Source organism: Bos grunniens, chromosome 23 (assembly GCF_055505025.1).
Source record: "Bos grunniens cultivar Pamir isolate PY7600 chromosome 23, Bosgru_T2T1.0, whole genome shotgun sequence".
In the NCBI taxonomy this organism is placed as follows: domain Eukaryota; kingdom Metazoa; phylum Chordata; class Mammalia; order Artiodactyla; family Bovidae; genus Bos; species Bos grunniens.
The window spans coordinates 36489223-36511649 of NC_141187.1; the positions used below are offsets into that span (position 1 = coordinate 36489223).

At 39.8% G+C, this 22427-nt stretch overlaps 1 protein-coding gene and 1 non-coding gene across 2 annotated transcripts; one reads left to right on the forward strand and one right to left on the reverse strand.

Moving 5' to 3' along the window:
- Positions 1 to 6608: 6608 nt before the first annotated feature.
- On the reverse strand, positions 6609 to 21632 carry LOC147347634 (chorionic somatomammotropin hormone 2-like). The gene is made up of 6 exons (XM_086370595.1): positions 21600 to 21632; positions 17731 to 17941; positions 11443 to 11636; positions 9465 to 9572; positions 7424 to 7603; positions 6609 to 6800 (listed from the first exon to the last, which is right to left on the reverse strand). The coding sequence occupies exons 1-6, from the start codon at positions 21630 to 21632 to the stop codon at positions 6609 to 6611; spliced, it is 918 nt and encodes a 305-aa protein (XP_086226721.1).
- LOC147347635 (U6 spliceosomal RNA) lies at positions 14018 to 14126 on the forward strand. The gene has a single exon (XR_015153302.1). It is a non-coding gene; the product is annotated as a U6 spliceosomal RNA (small nuclear RNA).
- Positions 21633 to 22427: the final 795 nt, after the last annotated feature.

Genomic DNA, 22427 nt, shown 5'->3' on the forward strand with positions numbered 1-22427 from the left:
AGGAAACCAGTTCAACTGACTGAAGAGAGGCAGAATGTTCAGAACATGCATATTTGCATGAGTTTGCAAAAAGCTTCAAAGACGGAAACATTTTTGAAGTTAGGTAGTCTATGGGGTCGCTAAGAGTTGGACACAACTGAGTGACTTCAGTTTCACTTTTCACTGTCAAGCATTGGAGAAGGAAATGGCAACCAATTCCAGTGTTCTTGCCCGGAGAATCCCAGGGATGGGGGAGCCTGGTGAGCTGCCATCTATTGGGTCGCACAGAGTCAGACACGACTGAAGCGACTTAGCAGCAGCAGCAGAGAGGAAGACCAAGAGACCTGACTGGACAGGGGAAAACCTGAATCTTGAATGCAAGAGAGCATGTTTGCTCCCCTCAGTGTGGTCTAAGTTGTTGTTCTTTAAATCACCTCCCTTTCTTCACCTTTATTCCCTAAATCCCGTCCTCTGCTTTACTAGTTCTTTTCCAATAGTACAGATCACCAGTTAACATACCATAAAATGTACTTGGATTCATGTTTATTGCAGATTATCTGTCTTCCCCCAGCTAGAATATCAGTTCCATGAGGATAAGTGTCTGCCTGCTTTGTGTATTGATGTAAACAAAGCACCTATAAGAGTTTCTGAGTCAAGGAGGAATTAAGTCAATAATAAATTGGTTAAATGACCAATAGCAGAGTACTGGGCAGGCATATAAGTTTCAAAATTTTGTGACTTTAATTAGCTATTGTAAATAAGCTGTTCTACAGTTAATGTTACAAGGTTAAGACATGTTTCTGTATCTATTATCAGCATAAACATAAACAACATTTAAAGAGAAGGTTTTAAACCAAACATGATAGCCAAAATGCACATTTGAAAAAAAAATCAGACTAGTTTATTTGTTTTCTTTATCCAAAATATAATTATATTCCTTCTCAAAACCTTTTCCTTACATAGGTGTGTGTACCTATATGTTTATATATATAAATACAATTGCATCTAGTCAAAACTATGGTTTTCCCAGTAGTCAGTATGGATGTGAGAGCTGGACCATAAGGAAACTGAGCACCAAGGAATTGATGCTTTTGAACTGCAGTGTTGGAGAAGACTCTTGAGAGTCCTTAGGACTGCAGGGAGATCAAACCGGTCCATACTAAAGGAAATCAGCCTTGAATATTCATTGAAAGGACTGATACTGAAGCTGAAGCTCCAATACTTTGGCCACTTGATGCAAAGAATTGACTCATTGGAAAAGACCCTGTACTGGGAAAGATTAATGGCAGGAACAGAAGGTGATGGCAGAGGATGAGATGGTTGGATGGCATCACCGACTCGATGGGCATGAGTTTGAGCAAGCTCCAGGAGATGGTGGAGGACAGGGGAGCCTGATGTGCTACATCCGTGGGGTCTCAAACAGTTGGATATGACTGAGTGACTGAAGTAAATTGAAGGTATGATATGTGCTATGTCCATATTATAATGATTATATGACCATTATATTATAGAAATCATTACATAAGTCACATTGACAAATATGCTATTTCAGTTTCAGGTATCATTATACATAGATAATATTGACATATAATGTTATTTTGGTTTCAGGTGTACAACCTAATAATTTGATATATATTGTGAAATGATCACCATATAGTTACAATTTTCTCCTTGTGATGAAAACTTTTATGATATCTTGGCAGTGTTCAAATAGGCAATAAGTATATACCCTTTTTGACTTAGTGCAGTTAAATGAGACAAGTGGTGCTGAGTCTTAGAATCACAGAATCATGTTGAAAGAGTTGAGTTGAATCAAACTTCTCAGTGCCAACTCATATAGAGCTGTCTTGAAAAATCCACCCCTGATTAGGCCCACCTGGCTCCCATCACACATGGTATGGTGTGCAGGCATAGATCAGTGTTTAAGGCTTATGGTGTCTTTTCCACTTGTCCATGCATTTCTTTCTCGATATCTTTCAGGGCTTCATCTGTCTCCTGTCTTCACTATCCAAAGAGGTTATAATTATGGCAGAAGATGTCCAAGTAGCTAGACTCGCAATTGCTGCCCACTGGGCATTTCAAAAGCAGATACATTACTTTGCCAAAGAAGGTTCATCTAGTCAAGGCTGTAGTTTTTCTTGTGGTCATGTATGGATGTGAGAGTTGGACTGTGAAGAAGGCAGAGCGCCGAAGAATTGATGCTTTTGAACTCTGGTGTTGGAGAAGACTCTTGAGAGTCCCTTGGACTGCAAGCAGATCCAACCAGTCCATTCTGAAGGAGATCAGCCCTGGGATTTCTTTGGAAGGAATGATACTAAAGCTGAAACTCCAGTACTTTGGCCACCTCATGCAAAGAGTTGACTCATTGGAAAAGACTCTGATGCTGGGAGGGATTGGGGGCAAGAGGAGAAGGGGACGCCAGAGGATGAGATGGCTGCATGGCATCACTTACTCGATGGACGTGAGTCTGAGTGAACTCCAGGAGTTGGTGATGGACAGGGAGGCCTGGCGTGCTGCGATACATGGGTCGCTGAGAGTCGGACACGACTGAGCAACTTCACTTTCACTTCTACTTTCATGCATTGGAGAAGGAAATGGCAAGCCACTCCAGTGTTCTTGCCTGCGAATCCCAGGGATGGAGGAGCCTGGTGGGCTTCCGTCTATGGGGTCACACAGAGTCAGACATGACTGAAGTGACTTAGCAAGAGCAGCAGCAGGCTGGGTCTGTAAAGGTATGTGTTGTTTCCATTTGATTTCCATTCATCCTCTATGCTTTACAATGTATGTCTTATTTAAGTGTTGAACATGATTAGTGACTTACTGCTTGTTATCACTGGGTAGTCCTGCTTTGGTTCTGGTATTCCATAGGGTCTAGCAGAGGCACCTTAGAGTACTTATTTCTATCATTTGCTGCAGAACCTTAACATTTTTTGGTAATTTCTGGTACTAAGTTGATGAAATACAGGAAAATATAGCTCAGGTGCTTTTGGATAAAACCTTAATTTATCTCCCCCCTTCTCTCTGACTTTTCAGTCATTTATTGACTCAGCTAGTCCCATGTTGCTGGATGCCTTTTTTGGCTCTTCTGTCTGCCTCATTCCTTGCATGTGGTCAAGGTCTATTTCATTTCCTGTATCTCTCACATACTTTGTGACTTTTTTCTTGGCAGAGCCCTCTTTGATTTTTAGTGTCATAATATTCCCAGCTCTTGCTGGTCTTTTTCTTTTTCTCTACCAGCCCCAACAGCCACCACTCCTCAATCCACATTAAAGTTTCTCTTATCTAATTCTGGACATAGTGCTCTCTTGGACTGAATGTTCTTGGTTTCCTGTTGCATAGTAGAATAAAAACAAACTCTCCATTTTGCAATATATGATTCTCCCAAACGCATAAAAGTCCATACAAGTATTTCCCCATTCTAACCCTACAAAATATATGCAATATATCGTGGGAGCTTAACCATGAAAGATACAACATGAATGGTAAAAAATGAACATTTCTTGTGTTTTTGTCAGACTTGATTATTCAATGATACCTTATAATGCTATGTGTATTAATATCTCAGTTGCCTTGATCTAGGATGTCAGAGATCCTTACTTCACAAGATGATCATACATGAATTGATAGATATACTGTTTTCCTATTTTTGCACATCAATATCCCATCAACTTTTCAAAACTCCATCATAAAGCCATCCCATTTGAGTCACTCCTATGACACACTCAGATGGCTCCTAGCTTTACTTCAATCCACTGTAGCCCCGTGGTGGCTCCACATCTTATTCTTCACCCAGCCATGCAATATAGCAGTTTGTGTGTTTATATCACCCTCTCATTCTCCACAACTTGTGGACCTGCTTTGGGAAAAGAGAGATTTTTTTAAACCTCAGTTTAAGTCCTCATTGTATCCATGACATGTGACTTACTAATCTATAAGGTCAGTGAACTTCAAAGGTTCTTCCTTTGTTTCCTTTCGGTAACCACTGCTACTATTCTTGATATAATAGGGCCATTTCTTCAAATGTAATTTTACGTGGAAATTTGTAAAAGTTGGGAAAATCAACAGTTTCTGTTTGGCAAAGGAGTGGTTAAATCCTGTCCAAATATCCCTGCTTTGGCTATTCCTGACTGACTCTATAGTACATCTATGGCTCTGTTCAATATTGTCTGACACCTACAGTATTCACTTTATATGTCACAGTCAAGAAAGAAGAGCGATCTGAATGTCACCACTTCTGTTGTTGATCTAAAGTCCTAAATTTATGCTTGAAATAAATTTTATAAGAGACAAATACATGAGGATGTGTGTGGTCTATTGGTGTGTGTATATTTCCTCCAATTGCATTGTCCCCCTTACTGCCAAATTTTGCCTCTAATAAATACCATCCTCTCTGCTGGAACTATCAAAACATTGAATGAAAGAAAGTTAAGCAAGTAACAAAATAGAATTAGATGTTTAGGGCAGTAAATGACTTAGAAAGTGCTTACAAGGTTTTTTCATGGAAAGGGAATATGAGATATTTGCTCTAGGATATTAAAAAGAGCATATACATTTGGGTCCTTCAAAATAAAGTGTTCTAACAGCATTTCATCCTTCACTACCCAAGTCTTAGACTCACTTTCCCTTTGCTGCTTTTCCTTCCTTCTGTTTCTCTGCTTCTCTCTTATTCATCCCCCTTTCCCTTCTACCTTTTTATTTCCCATTTTCTTTACCACAAATCACTGCTAAAGCCGGAAAGATGCTGCAAAACCAGCCTCTTCTTAGGAAGAGCCACTGTCTTCCTAGTGACTGACTTCTAAGTCACTGACATCTTAGGAGAGACAGTCAAGTGACTGGCCCTCATCCCAGGTTGTTTGGCGGCTGTTGAACAAGCTGAGCATCACTAATCCAGTCACATTGCTCCAGTCTCAGTAGAGACTCAGTCTATTTGGGGAATTTTATAATTCAGGGACCTACTAGGGCATGTTTGTAAGGCAAATAATTAATGGCAAGGATAGTTACTCTAAAAGGAAGACAGAATGGTATCTCACTTTTCAGATAAATGTGTTTTTGAATCCAGCTTTCTGATCTACTCAGTGTCTACGTGACCAGTTGGACAATTGTCCAGAGGCCTCAGGCGGGGCACAGATGCACACCCGTATTTCTGCCATTCAATTGATCAGAGTGTTTATTATACATGGGGTTCCTGTGGGTCAGTTAGTAGGCAGCTGACTGTGGGCTGCTAATTTTCTCCAGATGATGCTTGCAGAGTGAGGGAAACAGGGAGGCTGTGGAGAAAACTGCAGGTGTGGTGCTGTGGTTCTAGAACATTTTCCCTGATAAAAAAGGAAACCAGGAATTTGGGGATCCCCAACTTGTGAATATCCTGGAATATAATCAGGATACCCCTCAAGAGAAACACTTGTTAGTCAAGGGGAATTTCAGATCAGTCCGTCTGGACCAAGGGAAGGCTACAAGGGCACCATGGAAGTCAGTGATGTCAGAACTTTCCCATCTCATTACCATCTTCCCAGTTCCAACATGGCCCAAGGAATGAAGATCCAGAGAGGGAGAGAGGAGGAACCTTGCAGAAATGGACACATCTGTACTTCCTGGTAGGTCCCCTGGGCCTCAGCAAGGGAGGGGGAGACATTGAATAGGCTGAATATGAGATGGAGCTGACACTTGACTGACCTGGACTTGTGAAACCCAGAGTGATAGAATGTATGGAATGGCTGCAAGGTGATGCAGGAAATGAGGATGCAATGGAGTGTGGGTGAGGACAGCCACTGGAGGAGGATGAGCCAGTTCACCTTTCTATCTGCTATAGTCTCAGCCTTTGTGTCCCCCAGAAATTTCATATGATGAAATCCTGATTCCCATGGTTATGTTACCCCTAGGTGGGGCCTTTTTGAGGTGATGGAGTTGTAAGGATGGACCCTCTTCTGTGAGATGTGTGCTTTTATATATAAGAGACACTCAGAGCTCCCGAACCCTGCCCCGTGTGAGGATACAGTAGGAATTGTGTGACCAGAAAGGACCCTGCATGACCCCGCTGTGGAAATCCATTTCCATTGTTTTTAAGCCTGTGATATTTTGTTATAACATCCCAGAAGCACTAAGACAGCATCCTAACAATCTTTAGACAGTTCAGTAAACCTCATGCTATTTACACAAAAGTGCAAAGCACTTATCTTGTCTGGTGTAACATTGTTATAGTTGGCTGAATGTCGTGGCTGGGTTTCATAAAGAATCCTGAGATTCAGCCTTCTTGGTAGCATGACCAGAACCATGAACAATTGTCTAATTCTTTGATTCTAATAACTTGACCCAGAATAATTGGCTGTGATTCTTACACAATCTCTTAATGGTCGTCTTTGTAATGACAGCTTCTGCTATTTGTGACCAATTTTAATAGGCGCTTCATTCTCTCAATTGTAGGGGTGGATTTTCTTTTGATTTACTCTTAAATGAAGATAAGAAATGTTAACACATTGCCCTCTTAGATTTTGACATCTCTAAAGCGTCTGTGTTTTTTTTTAAGAGGAGACCCATTACAGAGCATGCATTAAAAAGCTCTAAATTTCAAGAAGCTCGCTATGCGATAGATCATTATGACCATCTCAGAGCTGGATGGGATGGATGTGGATTTAGCACGTTTTGTGTGTTCGGCACGCCAGGATGTTGATGTACATGTCAACTTTACGTGAATCCCTGCACAGGCAGTGGAACAGGTTATAAAATTCAGAAAGACGCCTATCTTCATCGCTGAACTTCATGGATGAGAATCTTGACCAGGGAATGTGAGCCTCGTGTATCGTCTTCAAGACTGGAAAAATAATCTGAATACCCAAATGATAATGACCTCTTATGTGTTTTATTAGTATTTGCTTATCTTTTTGCCTTCTAATTATCAAATAAAGATTTGGGGAAGACATATGAATATAAAACTCTCTAGTATGGATTTTGGAGCCAGCCTCGGAGAAAACAATTAGAAATCTAAAAACTAGAAATGGAACTCAAGTTTAAACTTTCTCTTTTCTTCCTTCACACTCTCATCGTTTGATTTGAGGAGAACAGAGAAAGAAGACAAGTGGAACTTCAGTAGCAGATGTCCTGGGATACTTTAGAAAAATGCTGATCTTGGAAATTCTGTTCTCTAGTACTATTACTCTTGAAAACATTACAACCACCAGTGCCCATGAAGAGGCAAGCTGTTGGTGGAAGTGTGTGCAATGCAGGGAAGGCTGCACATGTCAAAAACTGCAGTGAAATTCGGACTCCTTTACGGTAGAATCTATCACTATGAATGTCTAGGCTCCTGGTTTATGTAGTAGCCGTCTAGTATATAGAAGTCATGAATCTTTTTCTTACAAAATGAGATATTTCCAAACTCCTTATGCATTACAGTGGTCACCTCTTTCATTCATGAACAAAGCAAGAAAACCCTCTGCAGGATGCTCACCTTCCTGAATTGACTCTCTATGATTGTTTCAAGTTTCTCTGACATATTCTCAATCTCCATGGCACTTGATATGACAGCCTCTGACAGATTTTTCATACTCTGAATCTCCGTGACTAGATAATACAGAGGATTATTCCAGGAGTACAGTAACACGAGTGTCCACTTACTAAGGTCTTCATTCTAAGCAACCAGAAGAAACGGTCTCATTAAAAAAATCATAATTCAGTGGTTTTGGTAACGTGATCTTTGCTCAGAGCAGCTGACCTAAAAAACTTTTGGTTATTCCTATGTGCATGCAGAGATTTTTGAAGGTAGTAAAAGTTGCAAAAGTATAAAATGTAAGCTATTACTTCACACTTTGCTGAATTTTTAAACATCTAGGTTATTTTAGGAACTAATTCTTCTGATGCATTCTAATGTATAACATGAAGAATTTTCTTTTTACGTCTGAAATTCTACCACCACTCAGTGAGTTCTTTTGTGTTTGTATATTTCTGTGAGAGAATCTAAGTATTTACGCAAGTCAGTATGTGCTGCAGTGCCTGACCCAGGAAAGAGGGATTCCACCTGTGCCCACATCATTGTCACCCAGTGATTCATTCGTATTAATGAATCAGATGAGTCCTTCCTATTGATTGTAGATTGGTAATTGCTTTATGATATTACAACAAAGAGACAAGGAAGAAGACATGACGTTGCTAAATAGGGTTCTCTCCTCAGCTGATCCCATACCAGCCCCCTACTGATATCAGAACAGTTGTTTTGTTGACATGTCTCCGGGCAGAAAATGGCACAGTGTTGTCTTTAGTAACAGCATCAGTGGGATTCACAATGGAGGGTCCCCCTAGTTCACTACTACTTGCAGAATTGAGCCTGAAAAACCCAGGGGCTGAAGATCTCTAGTTAATATGCTTGATTTCTTTACAGCCATGAAGTGTTTCACTGGTAAAGAACAGAGAACTGAATAGGATTAAATATAGTAACACACATAAAGTGAAGTTCTCAGTCATGCCCGACTCTTTGTAACCCCATGGACAGTAGCCTGCACCAAGCTCCTCTGTCCATGGGATTTTCTAGGCAAGCCACCAAGGAAGTCTTGTCACATAACGTGCTGAGTAAAATGTAAGGCCATGTAGTAACTCTCAATGAACTTTACATTTAAGCTTATTGAAAATCCCTCCTCTTATTCCTCTTTGTCCTTTTTCCTTTACTTGTTCACCCTCATTATTAATGAGCTTAACAGGGGAATAGAATGCTAGTATCATTAAGAAGGTTGTAGAGAGAGAAGATAGAATTTTAAAGGGGGATACATGTGAAAATATTTTAAATAATGTTAGGAGGAAGAATAATGCAGGAAATCAGAAAGAGATTATAACAGTGAAAATTTGGAGTCGCCATAAATGATTGAGGCTTGATACATAAACTGTATTGTCCTCAGAACAGATGCAGTTGTTGCCGCCATGAGAACCAAAGCAATGTTTTATAGGCCATTGTGGGGGAGACTTACATATTAAGAATAAAAGGTGACAGAGGAGTCGTTGAGAATGACGAACGAAGAAGGTGTCAGAGAAGTAGACACAGAATCAGGAGAGCCTTGAAAGGCAGATGCGAGGGCTCGGTTGGTGCACTATAGGATTCCCAAGTAGGAGTCACTAGTAACAGGGAGTAGTCAAAACTGGGGTGTGTTTCTTACATATTCATGAATTTTGCAATCTTATATTTTACACATGGAAGTTCCCATTCATTTCCTGTTTTCATACAGAATAATAGCTGCGATCCTGTGTCTAATGCATTGGTTGAACTAAAGTTGTCTGCATGGACAATTTATGGATCTGTTATTTATCTTGCTACTACAGATCTTTAGTCATCCCTTGATTTCGCTAATGCTTCATCAGCTGCATAATACAGTTTCTCTTCTATTGCTTACGGTTCCTCCACCTTTTTCTGCATATACAGTTAACATAACCTCTAATAATCTGAAGTCTGGTAACCTACAGACTGTCTCTTTTGATCCGGTGAAAAACCCAGGTTAAAGACTCACATTCATCTGCTGGGCTTTATCTCTTTCTTCCGGAGTATGGAAAGAATTGGTGTGGCAGCTCTTGGTGGCATTGATATGGTACAGTTTGCCCTGGGCATATTTTTCATCCTGAAAGTAATCAGGCAATTAGGGTTGTTGGGCATTCAGTAGATGAACCCATTACCAGAACACTAACATGTTTGATAGACGTGTATTTTTTTAACAGGGGGAGGGGGGGGATCACAAAATTTGAAAGTCATTCTTTTCCTACTTTTCTATATATTGTCTCTATAAAAATGATTTTAAATTTGACTTTTCTAAATTTAAACTTTTCCCTTCTGTTTTATTATTATCTTTTTTTTTATAATTTGAATCAAATATAGCACATATGTACCAATATTTGGTGCTTCCCAGGGGACGGTAGTGGTAAAGAATATTCCTGCCAATGCAGGAGATATAACAAGACTGAGGTTTGAATCCTAGGTGAGGAGCATCCCTTGCAAGAGGGGACAGCAGCCTACTCCAGTATTCTTGCCTGGCCAATCCTATGGACAGAGGAGCCTGTTGGGCTACAGTCAGAAGGGTTGTCAAAAATTGGACACAACTGAAGTGACTTAGAATGCATGCATGCACCGCATTTAATCATTTAATCTTTTGTTTCCTTGTAAGAGTTGGAAAAAAAATAGACAGTCAAAATGGAGGATGAAAGAAAAGCTAATGAGTAAAAAGATCTACGTGAATTTAATAGAAGACTTTAGCTCCACCTTTTATTAGCTGTCTGCTCTACTGTGTGCTCCTTGATTGACCTAAAAGAATTAACATAACAACTTTCAAATACCTTGCTCAGAAAGAGAATAATTGTTTCCAATTGTAAACAACCCTTCTATTGCAGCTGGAAACCTATTCACTGATATCTTAGAACAATAATTTGTACCTTTAAAAAAACTACAAAGTATTCATTTCTGTGACCGGGATTCAGCTTTGTTTTACATGTTCCACCCACCCAGTTCACTGCAGAACAGTTCTCATTTATTGGCTATTTACTCTGAGCCTGGAGAAGAAAGCCCAGAGAGAAAGGACCTGAAAATCAACACGCTTCCTTTTCCCCAGTCCCACCTGAAAGTGCTTTGTGTCAGGTAGTATTGTGGGATGAATCTGTGTTCTTCAAATTCATGCGTTAGAGCTTTAACTGCCAAAGTGCTGTGTTTTGAAAAGGGTTCTGACTTTTGGGAATCCCATGGTCTATTGCCCACCAGATTCCTCTGTCCATGGGATTTCTCAGGCAAGAATACTGGAGTGCTTGCCATTCCAGCCTCCAGGGAATCTTCCAGACCCAGGGATAGAACCCAAGTCTCTCACACTGCAGACAGATTCTTTACCATCTGAGCCACCAGCGAAGCCCATTAAGGTCAAATGAGCTCTTAAGGTGGAACACTGATCCAATACGTTTAGCGTCTTCATGAATTGAAACACCAGAGAATTCACTCTGTGTCTCTGTGTTTTTTCGTCTATCTCTCTTCCCCACCCCCCACGCTTTGGGAGGAGTCACAGAGAAGCCTGCCTGGGAAGAAAGAGTTCTTACCAGAAGCTCACCTTGCTGGCACCCTGATCTGGGACTTCTATCCCCCAGAACTGTGAGGAAAGAAATTTCTGTTGTTTATTCCACTGAGTGTATTGTATTATTTTATTGCAGTCCTAGCTGATAAATACCAAATCATTTATTTTGGAAATTTAAAAAAGAAAATGAATGAAAGGAAATTGAAAAAATTATTGCACTTCTTAGGAATCATTGAGATTTCACAAAACTGATCCTTTCTTCGATTTCAGCATCTTATGAACTGACGGCCTCTTTGACCTAGAGAGGGTGTTATTGCAGCCTTCTTGTTTAAAGAATAGTATAGCCCTGTCACTTAGGCGAATTTTCCTTCTGGGAGCCTGGCAGGCTACAGTCCACAAGGTCTCAAGAGTTGGAAACGATTTAGCAACTAAACCACCACACCAGAGTACTTAGAAACTCATTGAACATTATTGTGGAAAGGTTATGGAAGTCGTGGGAGAGGCTGGCGGCATTGATAAACACGTCAATAAGGGATTTCTGTAAGGAGACAAACATGTCAGGACCGCAGGACGGGCAGGAGATGCCTTGGCACAGGAGCAGATTAGACACGACCAGCAGCAGCAGCAGGCAGGACCCTGTTTAAATAAAAACATGAGCCATTCTGAGATGATCAAGTCACCTGAGGTCATCAAATCCATCCTGTGGAGGGAAGCCTTTTCTTTCCCTGTGGCTCTGACCAGGAGTTCTTGCTGTAGAAGCTGGGGTGGGGAAGAAGGAGCACCTTCTGTGTAAATTTAGATGGATGATGATATTTGCACAGATAGACAGTTGGAGAAGTAGGTTTTTCCATGTATTTTTGAATCGCTCCCAGAAGTACTTCTGTGCTCTGCAAACATTTGGAACTTAATTCTGAGCCAGAGTGTTTAGGCTATTCTTTTAAGACAGTTTAATCTTGGGACTCTGCATACTCTGAGCAGTGAGGCCTTCTAGGAGTTTGCAATTTTTTTACTCTATATTGACTAATGCTTGAATTTTAGACACTGAAATGACAAGAAAAGTCCAGTCGATCTGTGTGGTTTACCATCACGCTGGGGTAAGAATAAACACATGACTGACTGATCACCACTATTGAGTACAGGGAGAATACTAAGAGAAAAAGATACTGTACCTTGGATCTGCTCACTCACCTTAGTAACCCCATGCATATTCTGATACTTTCACAAAAGCTTTAAAACATCTTAAAATTTGTGTTTCACAGGAACCCTGTGAGAAAACTTTAATCTCACTATGATCATCAAGTTCTGTTAATAAAGATGTGATGACTTGGAGAGGGCAAGTAATTTTCCCCAGGTCCCACTATTAGCAGATGCAGCTGATTGGGCACCAGGACACTCATCTGTTCACTTCCTGATGTCACATCACACATGCCTGTGGCCCTCGGTCTCTATGTGTGTAACCAGGACCACATCAGGAGCTGTGATGACTCTGCCTAAAGAGAAAAATATTTTGTCTTTGACTGCAAAACAGCAGTGACCCTAGAACATTGCTTTTATCCACTTATTCTGCTCTGTCTATAAAACACTCACTAAGTCTTTGACAATTATCAGTGTGGGGGCCTGATTCTCTTGGCTAGCCTTTCTTCTTGGCACCTTGGCAGCTCTTCTACTCTTATGCATCTTTATTCTTCTCATTATGTTTGTTTCTTCAAGAAAATAGCAGATAAATCTCCAAATGATAACACAAGAATATTACCTGATCAGCACCCAAGACAACGTCATGGGCTCTGCAAACAAGGCCTGTCTCTTCCTGACTTTGACTTTTTAGGGATAAAATTTACCTATCTGGTCGGGAATACATCCTGACAACCCATGGGGCTTAGTTTTTGAACCATCTCCAAACATCTCCTCTTTGACAGTAGAACTAGACCTTCATGCTTCCAGGATGTATTGTAATATTTCAGAAATTATTCCTGGCCCTACCTTTGGCCAACTAAGCATAAATCATAGACCCTTGCAAGCATGATTTTAATATTACTTTTCCTGTCTGACCTTTGTAAGTAAGCAGAATTTAAGACTAAAGTGAGCAAGAATTAAGTTTGGACAAGAGAACTGAAAAAATAGAGATTTTATCCTCCTGAATGAGATCTGAACATGATTCTTTTTCCAATTTACCAGAAGAGTGATAATTTAATGAAGGATAAGATATCAGCCTTTATTAGGTTTTCTCTGCTCTTAGTTAGTTTAAATTGGCATGGTATCTAAGAATAAAATGAATATTTAAAATTAGGTGATGAAAATAAAAGAAAGTGAAAGGGAAGTCACTCAGTCATGTCCTACTCTTACTGACCCCATGGACTACAGCCCACCAGGCCCTCCTTCCATGGGATTTTCCAGGCAAGAGTACTGGAGTGGGGTGCCATTGCCTTCTCTGGAAAATAAAAGAAGTTGTCCTCAAAAACAAGACATATAAGTTGGAGTAATTTGGGACTATCTCTCTCATCAACTAAAGAGCTTATTGCGACAGGCAAGGAGGATAATAGCTTATATAACATAAACATATTTGTGTGCATATATTTCTCTGCATGTATTCATGTGCTATGCATAAATATATGCTTAATTCCTTCATGAAACTTTGGACCTTATAAAATTCAATTTTATAAGAGGCGGTAAATATAGCAGAATACCCTAATTCCTAATGTAATTGATCATCTATTGGTAGATGACTAACTATATGATTTTTTTTCTGTTAAATTGTTTTTTTAATATTTTATCTCAAATACTTATTTTTTTATTTTTTTAATTTAAATTTATTGATTTTAATTGGAGGCTAATTACTTTACAATATTCTATTGGTTCTGCCACACATCAACATGAATCCGCCACGGGCGTACACGTGTTCCCCATCCCTAACCCCCCTCCCACCAGCCCCAAGGATCCTGTTTCGAACCTGGACTAGTGATTCGTTTCCTACATGATATTCTACATGTTTCCATGACATTCCCCCAATTGTTGTACGTGTGTTTGCTTTCATAGCACATATATTAAAAATTTGGAATAATACTGAGAAGATTAGCATGACCCCTGCCCAAGGATGACACACAAATTTGTGAAGCCTTCCATATTTTTCTGTAACAGCTTCAAGGGGTGGGACGGGAAGGATGGTGGGAAGGAGGTTCAAGATCATGGGGACGTAGGTATCCCTATGGCTGATTCATGCTGATGTTTGGCCAAAACCAGTACAGTATTGTAAAGCAATTACCCTTCAATTAAACATCAAGAAATTCAATTATAAAAACTGTTATAGGGGATCATATAACAGGTTCAGATATCCATTGTATGACTAAAGAGGATCTGACTGGAAACTGATGGTGTCAAATATCATTGGTTAGTGATTCATTAACTTTATAGTTGAATGAGAAAAGCAAACTCACAAACACTACTGTCTGTGATTCAGTGTCATAGCAAGCTATAATACTTGTCTGCGTTTGCTTTTCGGTGGTATGGTGCCCAAACTTTGAAACTGCGGCTATTCCCAGAAGCGCACAGTCGTGAGTCCTGCCCAGGGTTGTTGTTCTTGATGCTGGAGGCTTCTGTTCGCTGGTCACTAAGGCCGAAACTTTCTCTGCTGAGAATTCTCTGGGTCTATCACGTGCACAAGTCTTTATATTTTGGTTTTCTAATTTGATTCTCTTATTCTTTTCATCAGACTACTGATGATTTCTTTTTCAGACCCTTTTGTGCTTTGATCTTTCTGATGCTCATTAGTGTATTTGCTTCCATGTCTACCTCTCTGAGTAGTTTTCAGCACCACATAAACCCTACCCTATTTTCTTACTGTCTGGATTTTGGCGTTTAGTATCAGCATATTTTTATGAACTTCATTTTCCTTCTGGTGCGGTTTCTGGTACACAGTTTAAGCTGGTTGGCTCACATCTTGCTTGTTCGTGTTGTCTCCAAACAATTAGAGAACTCTGTTTTCTTTCTAGGCAATACTGCACTTCGTTTTGATACCGTTGCTAATTTTCTGTGATTTCCCTTCCAGCCTCATAAGCTTTGTCTTTCTCAATCTACTGTACCCTGAGCACTATGTGCTATATGTTGTTATTACTATTTTAAATCAATATCCACTAGTATAGCAGAGAATTAAAGGCAATAAAATTGCAATAGTATTACTAATAATACATTCCCCAAAAATGTAATTCAGTAATGCTCCCATTTTAAATGACTTCTATGCATGTATTACTGAGGTCCCCTATTCATTTTTCCATACTAGGTGTTTCAATTTTGAAAAAGAATGTAGAAAACAATGGAGTGGAAAATTCTGACAATCACCTTAGATTTCAAATGCCTCAAGATTAAGTATGTAATTATTAGTTTGTTATAGTTAATAAGGCTATTCTGAGCACATATAGCTCAGTGTTCAGTGATTGCTATTGGGTAAAGGATGTATACTGTGAACTGCATCACCAAACAGATGACTGGAGATAAAGAAAGCAATGCCAGGAAGACACAGGCTTTTTTTTCTGGAAGGAAGAACTTACAGGGTCTGTCATCTACAGTCTACTCATCAGATTTTTCAAAACACTTACTCTTTCTTTGCTCATTTAATAATTTGGGTTGTTTGATTTCTTTTCATACTGAGTTGCATAAGTCTCTTATATATACTTGGATACGAAGCCCTTAGCAAATATGTGATTTGCAAATATGTTTTTTCATTCCATAGGTTGTCATTTCATTTTATTGATGGCTTCTTTTACTATGCAGAAGGTTTTGAGTTTGATGTGGTCTCACTGGTTTATTTTTGCAGTTCTTGCCTTTGCTTTTGATGACTGAGTTGTTTGAGCTGCTTGTATTTTGGAAAGCAATCCTGTATCGGTTGCTTTATTTGCTATTATCTTCTTCCATTCTTACCAAAAGACTCAGACTGGCTGAATGGACACAAAAACAAGACCCATATATATGCTGTCTACAAGAGACCCTCTTCAGTCCTAGAGACACATACAGACTGAAAGTGAGTGGATGGAAAAAGATATTCCATGCAAATGGAAATCAAGAGAAAGCCAGATTGGCAATTCTTGTATCAGAAAAAACAAACCTTAAAATCAAAACTATTATAAGAGATTAAGAAGGACACTACCAAATGATCAAGGGATCGTCCAAGAAAAAGACATAACAATTTTAACTATTTATGTACCCTACGTAAGAGCACCTCAATACATAAGGTAAACACTAACTGACACAAAAGGGGAAATTGAGCATAACACAATAATAGTAGGCATGTTAACCCCACACCTACACCAGTGGACAGATCATCAGAACAGAAAATATAAGGAAACATAAACCTAGAAGGAAATATTAGAGCAAACAGAACTAACTGACATCTTCAGCACATTCCATCCAAACGCAGAAGAATACACTTTCTTCTCAAGTGCACATGGAACATTCTCCTCATCTTGGGCCCCAAATCAAACCTCAATAAATTTAAGGAAATTGAAATTATATCAAGAATTTTCTCTGACCACAACACTATGATACTGCTATTGCTACTGCTGCTAAGTCGCTTCAGTCGTGTCCAAGTCTGTGCGAGCCCATAGGCAGCAGCCCACCAGGCTCCCCCGTCCCTGGGATTCTCCAGGCAAGAACACTGGAGTGGGTTGCCATTTCCTTCTCCAATGCATGAAAGTGAAAAGTGAAAGTGAAGTTGCTCAGTCGTGTCTGACTCTTAGCAACCCCATGGACTGCAGCTTACCAGGCTCCTCCATCCATGGGATTTTCCAGGCAAGAGTACTGGAGTGGGGTGCCATTGCCTTCTCCTTGTGACCTATATAGGTAAATACTATTTAGCCATTAGAATTGGAAAGAAATCCTTCCATTTGTGGCAACATGGATGAAACTGGAGGGCATTACACTAAGTAAACTAAGTCAGAGAAAGACAAATACCATAGGATCTCAACTATAAGGAGTTTCACAAAAAAAAAAGGGGGAACTCAGGGTAGACAAATGTTTGCCAAAGACTGAAGGGTAGGACAAATAGGGAGAGATTTTTAAAGGTTACATATTTTTATGTATAAAAAATTATTAAGATGAAGATCTAAGTTTGAGCTTCGGGTCTAATCATGAGATTGAACAAGCTCTGGGAGTCGGGATGTACAGAGAAGCCTGGCGTGCCACAGTCCCTGGGGTCACACAGAGTGGGACACGACTGAATGACTGACTGAACTGAAGAGAGTGGAACTTACCTGTGTTCTCCTCAAAAAGCAAAAGTTAAATGTGTGTGGTGACGGCAATGTTACTTAATAGAAAGGGAAACTCGTTTCTAATCCATGCACAAACGGGGTGGACAAGATGACGGAGGGGTAGGTGGAAGTGGGGTACACCTCTCTCCACTGATGCATTAAGAACGTCTAAAGACGCAGCAGTTCTCCCAGAAGACCAGGTGAATCCTGGCAGGACTCCCTGACTACTGAGAAGGAACATCCGGATCCACACAGAACTTGGTAGGACAAAGGAAAGAAGGGACAAGGAGGAAGGGGAAAGAAGGAGGAGAGCAAGTGGGACCAGCCTGCACCTGGAGTGAAGGGGCTGAAGCACTGGGAGAGATCCCCGTGTCCATGGCCATCCACTGGGACAGGGGAGGCATTTGAAGCAGTTGGGGAGTGAGCTAACTAATCTGTGACAGTCTGAACGGAGTGAGAACCACATAGACAAGCCATGCTGCAGCCTCTCATACCTCGGACAGGGTTGTAAGTCCACTGGAGTCCACAGAAGCTGGGAACTGGAGCCCTGGCGAATGGGGAATGATCCCAGGGTGAGGATGCCTGCTGACCATGGGGAGTCAGCCTGATGGGATGGGGTGGAAAAAATGTGCTGCACTGAATGCTTCTTAAGGAAAGCCATGAGGCCATAAAAGTAGGGTTCAACTGCCTGTGGAGTAGAGCTATCTCTCTTCATGCTGGTACCTGTAGGTTGAGCAATAAAGACTTCAGTGAGGGTGATCGTTGAGTGCCTGATGCACTAATCAATGGAGAACTTGGAATGTCTATATACCCGACCCCACACTATTCTCTGTCTAAATTTTGGGTTTTAGCATCATAATGTTTTTATGAACTTAAATTTCTTCTGGTAGAGTTTCTGGTTTACAAATTAAGCTAATTCCTGACAGCTGGCACGATCTTGATGTTTCAAGAAACTTTGAGAACCTTCGTTCCTCTCAAGGTAAAACTGCCCTTTACTACCATTGCTGACTTCCCATACTTTCACTTCTTGCCTAATATATTCTATGTCTTCCTCTATTCGCTATAACTTTAGTAGTATGTATCCCTGTGTTGGTATTAATATTTATCATAAATTATTAATGGATGCAGTAGAGATTCGAAAGGACTACAGTTACAACAGTAGTAATAAATAACCCCCAAGTTATAATCCATTAATGCTCCCATTTAAAACTGATTTTCTATCTATATATTATTGAGGTCTCTTAACTCATTTTCCTTACTAGGTGGCTCGATTTTGAAATGAAATATAGAAAACAATGTAGTGGTAAACTCTGGAAATTACCTTCCTTTGGATATGCCTCATTAGTAAGGATTAAAATATTTGATATTTTTCCCCTGGTGGGGCTGTTCTTAGTACATATTATGGCTCACTGTGGAGTGATTGCTATTGACTGAAGAATGTACACATTGAATTGTAACTGTCAAATAAGTGAGTTGAGATAAAGAAAGTAATGCAGGAAGGCACAGGCTTTTATTGTTCTAGAAGGAAAACCTTGCTGTGTCTCTCATCTATAGTCTAATCTTCAGATTTATTGAAAGTCTTACTATTCTTATGCTCCACTAAAAATTTGATTATTTGGGGTTTTTGTCCTTGAGTTGTATGTCCCATGTAGTTTTGGATATTAAGCCCTTATCAAATATATGATTTGGAATATCTTCTGTCAATCTTTAAATTGCCATTTGATTTTACTGACGTTCCTTTCTTTGGAGTCAGATGTGGTTCCACTTGTTTTGGCAGTTGTTGCCTTTGCTTTTGGTGTGAAACCCAAAACCTCGTTGCAAGCACCGATGGCAAGACGATTACCTCAGTGTCTTCTTCAAAGAGTTTAATCGCTTAAAGTCTTATGCTCTAATTTTTAATCCATTTTTATGCATGGTAAACGGCGGGGGTACAGTTCCATTATTTCACTGGACTATCCAGTTTCCCCAGTGCCATTTTTGACAAGCTTGTCCTTTCCCCACTCGATAGTCTTAGCTCCTTTTTCATAAGCTACCGACAATATATGTGTGTGTTTCTTTCTGGCTTCGCTATTCTACTCTGTTGATCTATGTGTCTGTTTTCATACCAGAAGCAAAACATTCTGTTTTGATTACTTTAACTTTCTAATACAATTTGATATCAGCAACCCTAGTCTCGAACTTTGTTCTTCTTTCTCTAGATCACTTTTATATTTGGTGATTTGTGACTTAATACAGCACAATAGACCAAGAAGAGATGGAAAAAGTACACAGAAGAACTATACAAAAAAATATCTTAATGACCCAGATAATCACAATGGTGTAGTTTCTCACTCAGAGCCAGAAATTCTGGAATGTGAACTCCAGTGGGTCTTAAAAAGCACTGCTGCCAACAAAGCTAGTGGAGGTGATAGAATTCCAACAAAGCTATTTAAAATCCTGAAAGATGGTGCTATTAAAGTGGTCCACTTAATATCTCAGAAAATTTGGAAGAGCCAGCAGTGACCAGAGGATGGGAAAAGATCAATCCTCATCCCAGTTCCCAAGAAGGGCAGTGTTAAAGAATGTTCAAGCCACTGAACAGGTGCACTCATCTCCAGTGCTAGTAAGGTTATGCTCAAAATCTTTCAGGCTAGGCTTCAGCATTATGTGAACCTAGAACTTCCAGATATTCAAGCTGGGTTTAGAAAAGAGAGATGAACCAGAGATCAAATTGGCAACATTTGCTGGAACATAGAGAAAGTAAGGGAATTCCAGAAAATCATCTGCTTCATTGATCTCACCAAACTGTGTGGATCATAACACAGTGGAAAATTCTTAATGAGATGGGAATACCAGACGAGAAACTTGTATGCAGTTTAAAAAGCAACAGTTAGAAGCAGACAAGGAAAAATAAACTGGTTCAAAATTGGTGAAGGAGTCTGTCAAGGCTGAATATTGTCACCCTGCTGATTTAACTTATATGCAGAGCATGTCATGTGAAATGTTGGACTGGATGAGTCCTAAAGGCTGGAATCGAGATTGCTGGGAGAAATATCAACAACCTCAGATATGTGAATGATACAATATTAATGGCAGAAAATAAGAGGAACTAAAGAGCCTCCAATCAGGGTGAAAGAGGAGAGTGGAAAAGCTGGCTTAAAACTCAATATCAAAAAAGCTAAGATCATGGCATCTGGTCCCAACACCTACATGCAAATAGAAGGGGAAGAGGTGGAAGCAGTGATAGACTTCTGCTTCCTGGGCTCTAAAATCACTGTGGATGGTGACTGCAGCCACAAATTTAGAAGAAGATTGCTTCTTGGCAGGAAAGCTCTGACAAACCTAGACAGTGTGTTAAAAGCAAAGACATCACGTTGCTGACAGAGGTCTGTATAGTCAAGGCTATGCTCTTTCCATTAGTCATGTACACATAAGATCTGGACAGACAATAAAGAAGGCAGAGTGCTGAAGAACTGATGTTTTTGAACTATGGTGCTGTAGAAGACTCTTGAGAGTCCCTGGGGCACAAAGGAGTTCAAAACCAGTCAACCTTAAAGGAAATCAACCCCATATACTCTTTGGAAGGACTGATGCTGAAGCTCCAATACATTGCCCACCTAATGTGAAGAGCCGACTCATTGGAAAAGACCCTGATGCTGTGAAAGACTGAAGGCAGAAGAAAATGAGGCTGACAGAGGATGAGAATTGGTTGAATGGAATCACCAATTCAAAGGGCATGGACTTGGGCAAATTCTAGGAGATGGTAAGGGACAGGGAAGTCTGGCGCACTGCAGTCTATGGTGTCAGTAAGAGTCAGACATGACCTGGCAACTGAACAACAACAACAGTTTTATACTAGTTGTAGAATTTTTTTGTTTGTTTTGTGAAAAGTTTTGAAATTTTGAAAGATACTGCAGTGAATATGTAGATAACTGTGGGTAGAATGGATGTATTAACAATATTAATTCTTCCAGTCAATCAATATGAAATATGTTCCTTTTTTCTGTTTTAAACATTTCCTTCAGGAGTGTCTTGAATGTTTCCATACATAGATCTTTCAACACCTTGCTTTAATTTATTTAAGTATTTTATTTTTTGATGCAATTGTAAATGTGATTATTTGTATTTCTGTAATGTGTTTTGGTGTATGGATAGGTAACTGAGTTTTATATATTCAAATACAGTATACAAAATACATGCTATTTATTCCAGAGTAGACAATTTCCCCCTAAATATAACAATTTTAATCTGGACAGTTTTTTATCTGTATCTTTCAAAACTCTGCAATCCCCTGGGTATATACTAGGAGAAATCTATAATTCCTTAGTCCTTGGCTTCGTATCAGCACTACAGAGCATTCAGTATGGATGAGGCTCTGGGTTACCTTAGACAAGTCATTCTCTTCGTTGGGTGCCATGGTCTAATTCTTGTGTTCTCCCAAGATTCATATGTTGAAATCCTGATCCCCAATGTGACGATTTTAGATGGTGGGACCATTTGAAAATAATTAGGTCATGAGTTCAGAACCCACATGAAGGCAGAGCCCATACGAATGGGATTAGGGCTCTTGTGAAAGCCCTAGTTCACTGTATGCTGTGAGAGCAGCATCAAAAATTCTTTGAAATTTTATTCTGCACAAATAAAAGTGTTTCATTGAACAAACACATAACAAAGGCCTGATGGGTGCAAAGAATGGATAGCAGTGAAGGGCACACATGTGGACTTGATGAATTAGGACTTAAATTTTAACAGAAAAACAGAAATGAGGTGAATTTCAAAGTTAAATGTTGCACTACAATTGGGACACGTGTCGACAGGGAAAAGCACAGAATGCCCTATGTCCACATAACAAGGAGACCTGAGCTGTGTCAGAGTCAGGAAACACTGTTTGGAGGAACTGGTTTTTACTGAGATCTGAAAGATGTCGAGGAGGTAATCATGTAAAAGAGAGAGGGTGTTCCAGGGAGAAGAAGGCATTTATAAAGAGCTTTAGCCATATGTGAGAATATAGAGTGAGAAGAACCGACATGCCAGGATTGAGCTTTCAAGGAATTTAATTTGCTTGGTAAAACTTATGCTAACTGGACAATGAATACAAGGTGGAATATGATCAGTTCTGTGAAAGAGATAAGAATCAAGTTTTTCAGAGCATAGGAGATATTTCCATTTGCAGGGTAATTCGGTAAAGATTGATTTAAACCTAGGAAACCTG

Bases quoted from the DNA above. Each gene is read 5' to 3' on its own strand.
- LOC147347634 (XM_086370595.1), bottom strand. From the start codon at position 21,632: ATGGCACCCAACGAAGAGAATGACTTGTCTAAG. The intron at 17,942-21,599 runs GTAACCCAGAGC...GCATGAAGAGAG, and splicing joins AAGAGAATGACTTGTCTAAG to ATAGCTCTACTCCACAGGCA. The intron at 9,573-11,442 runs GTGTGGTGGTTT...GATTACTTTCAG, and splicing joins ATGAGTTTCTAAGTACTCTG to GATGAAAAATATGCCCAGGG.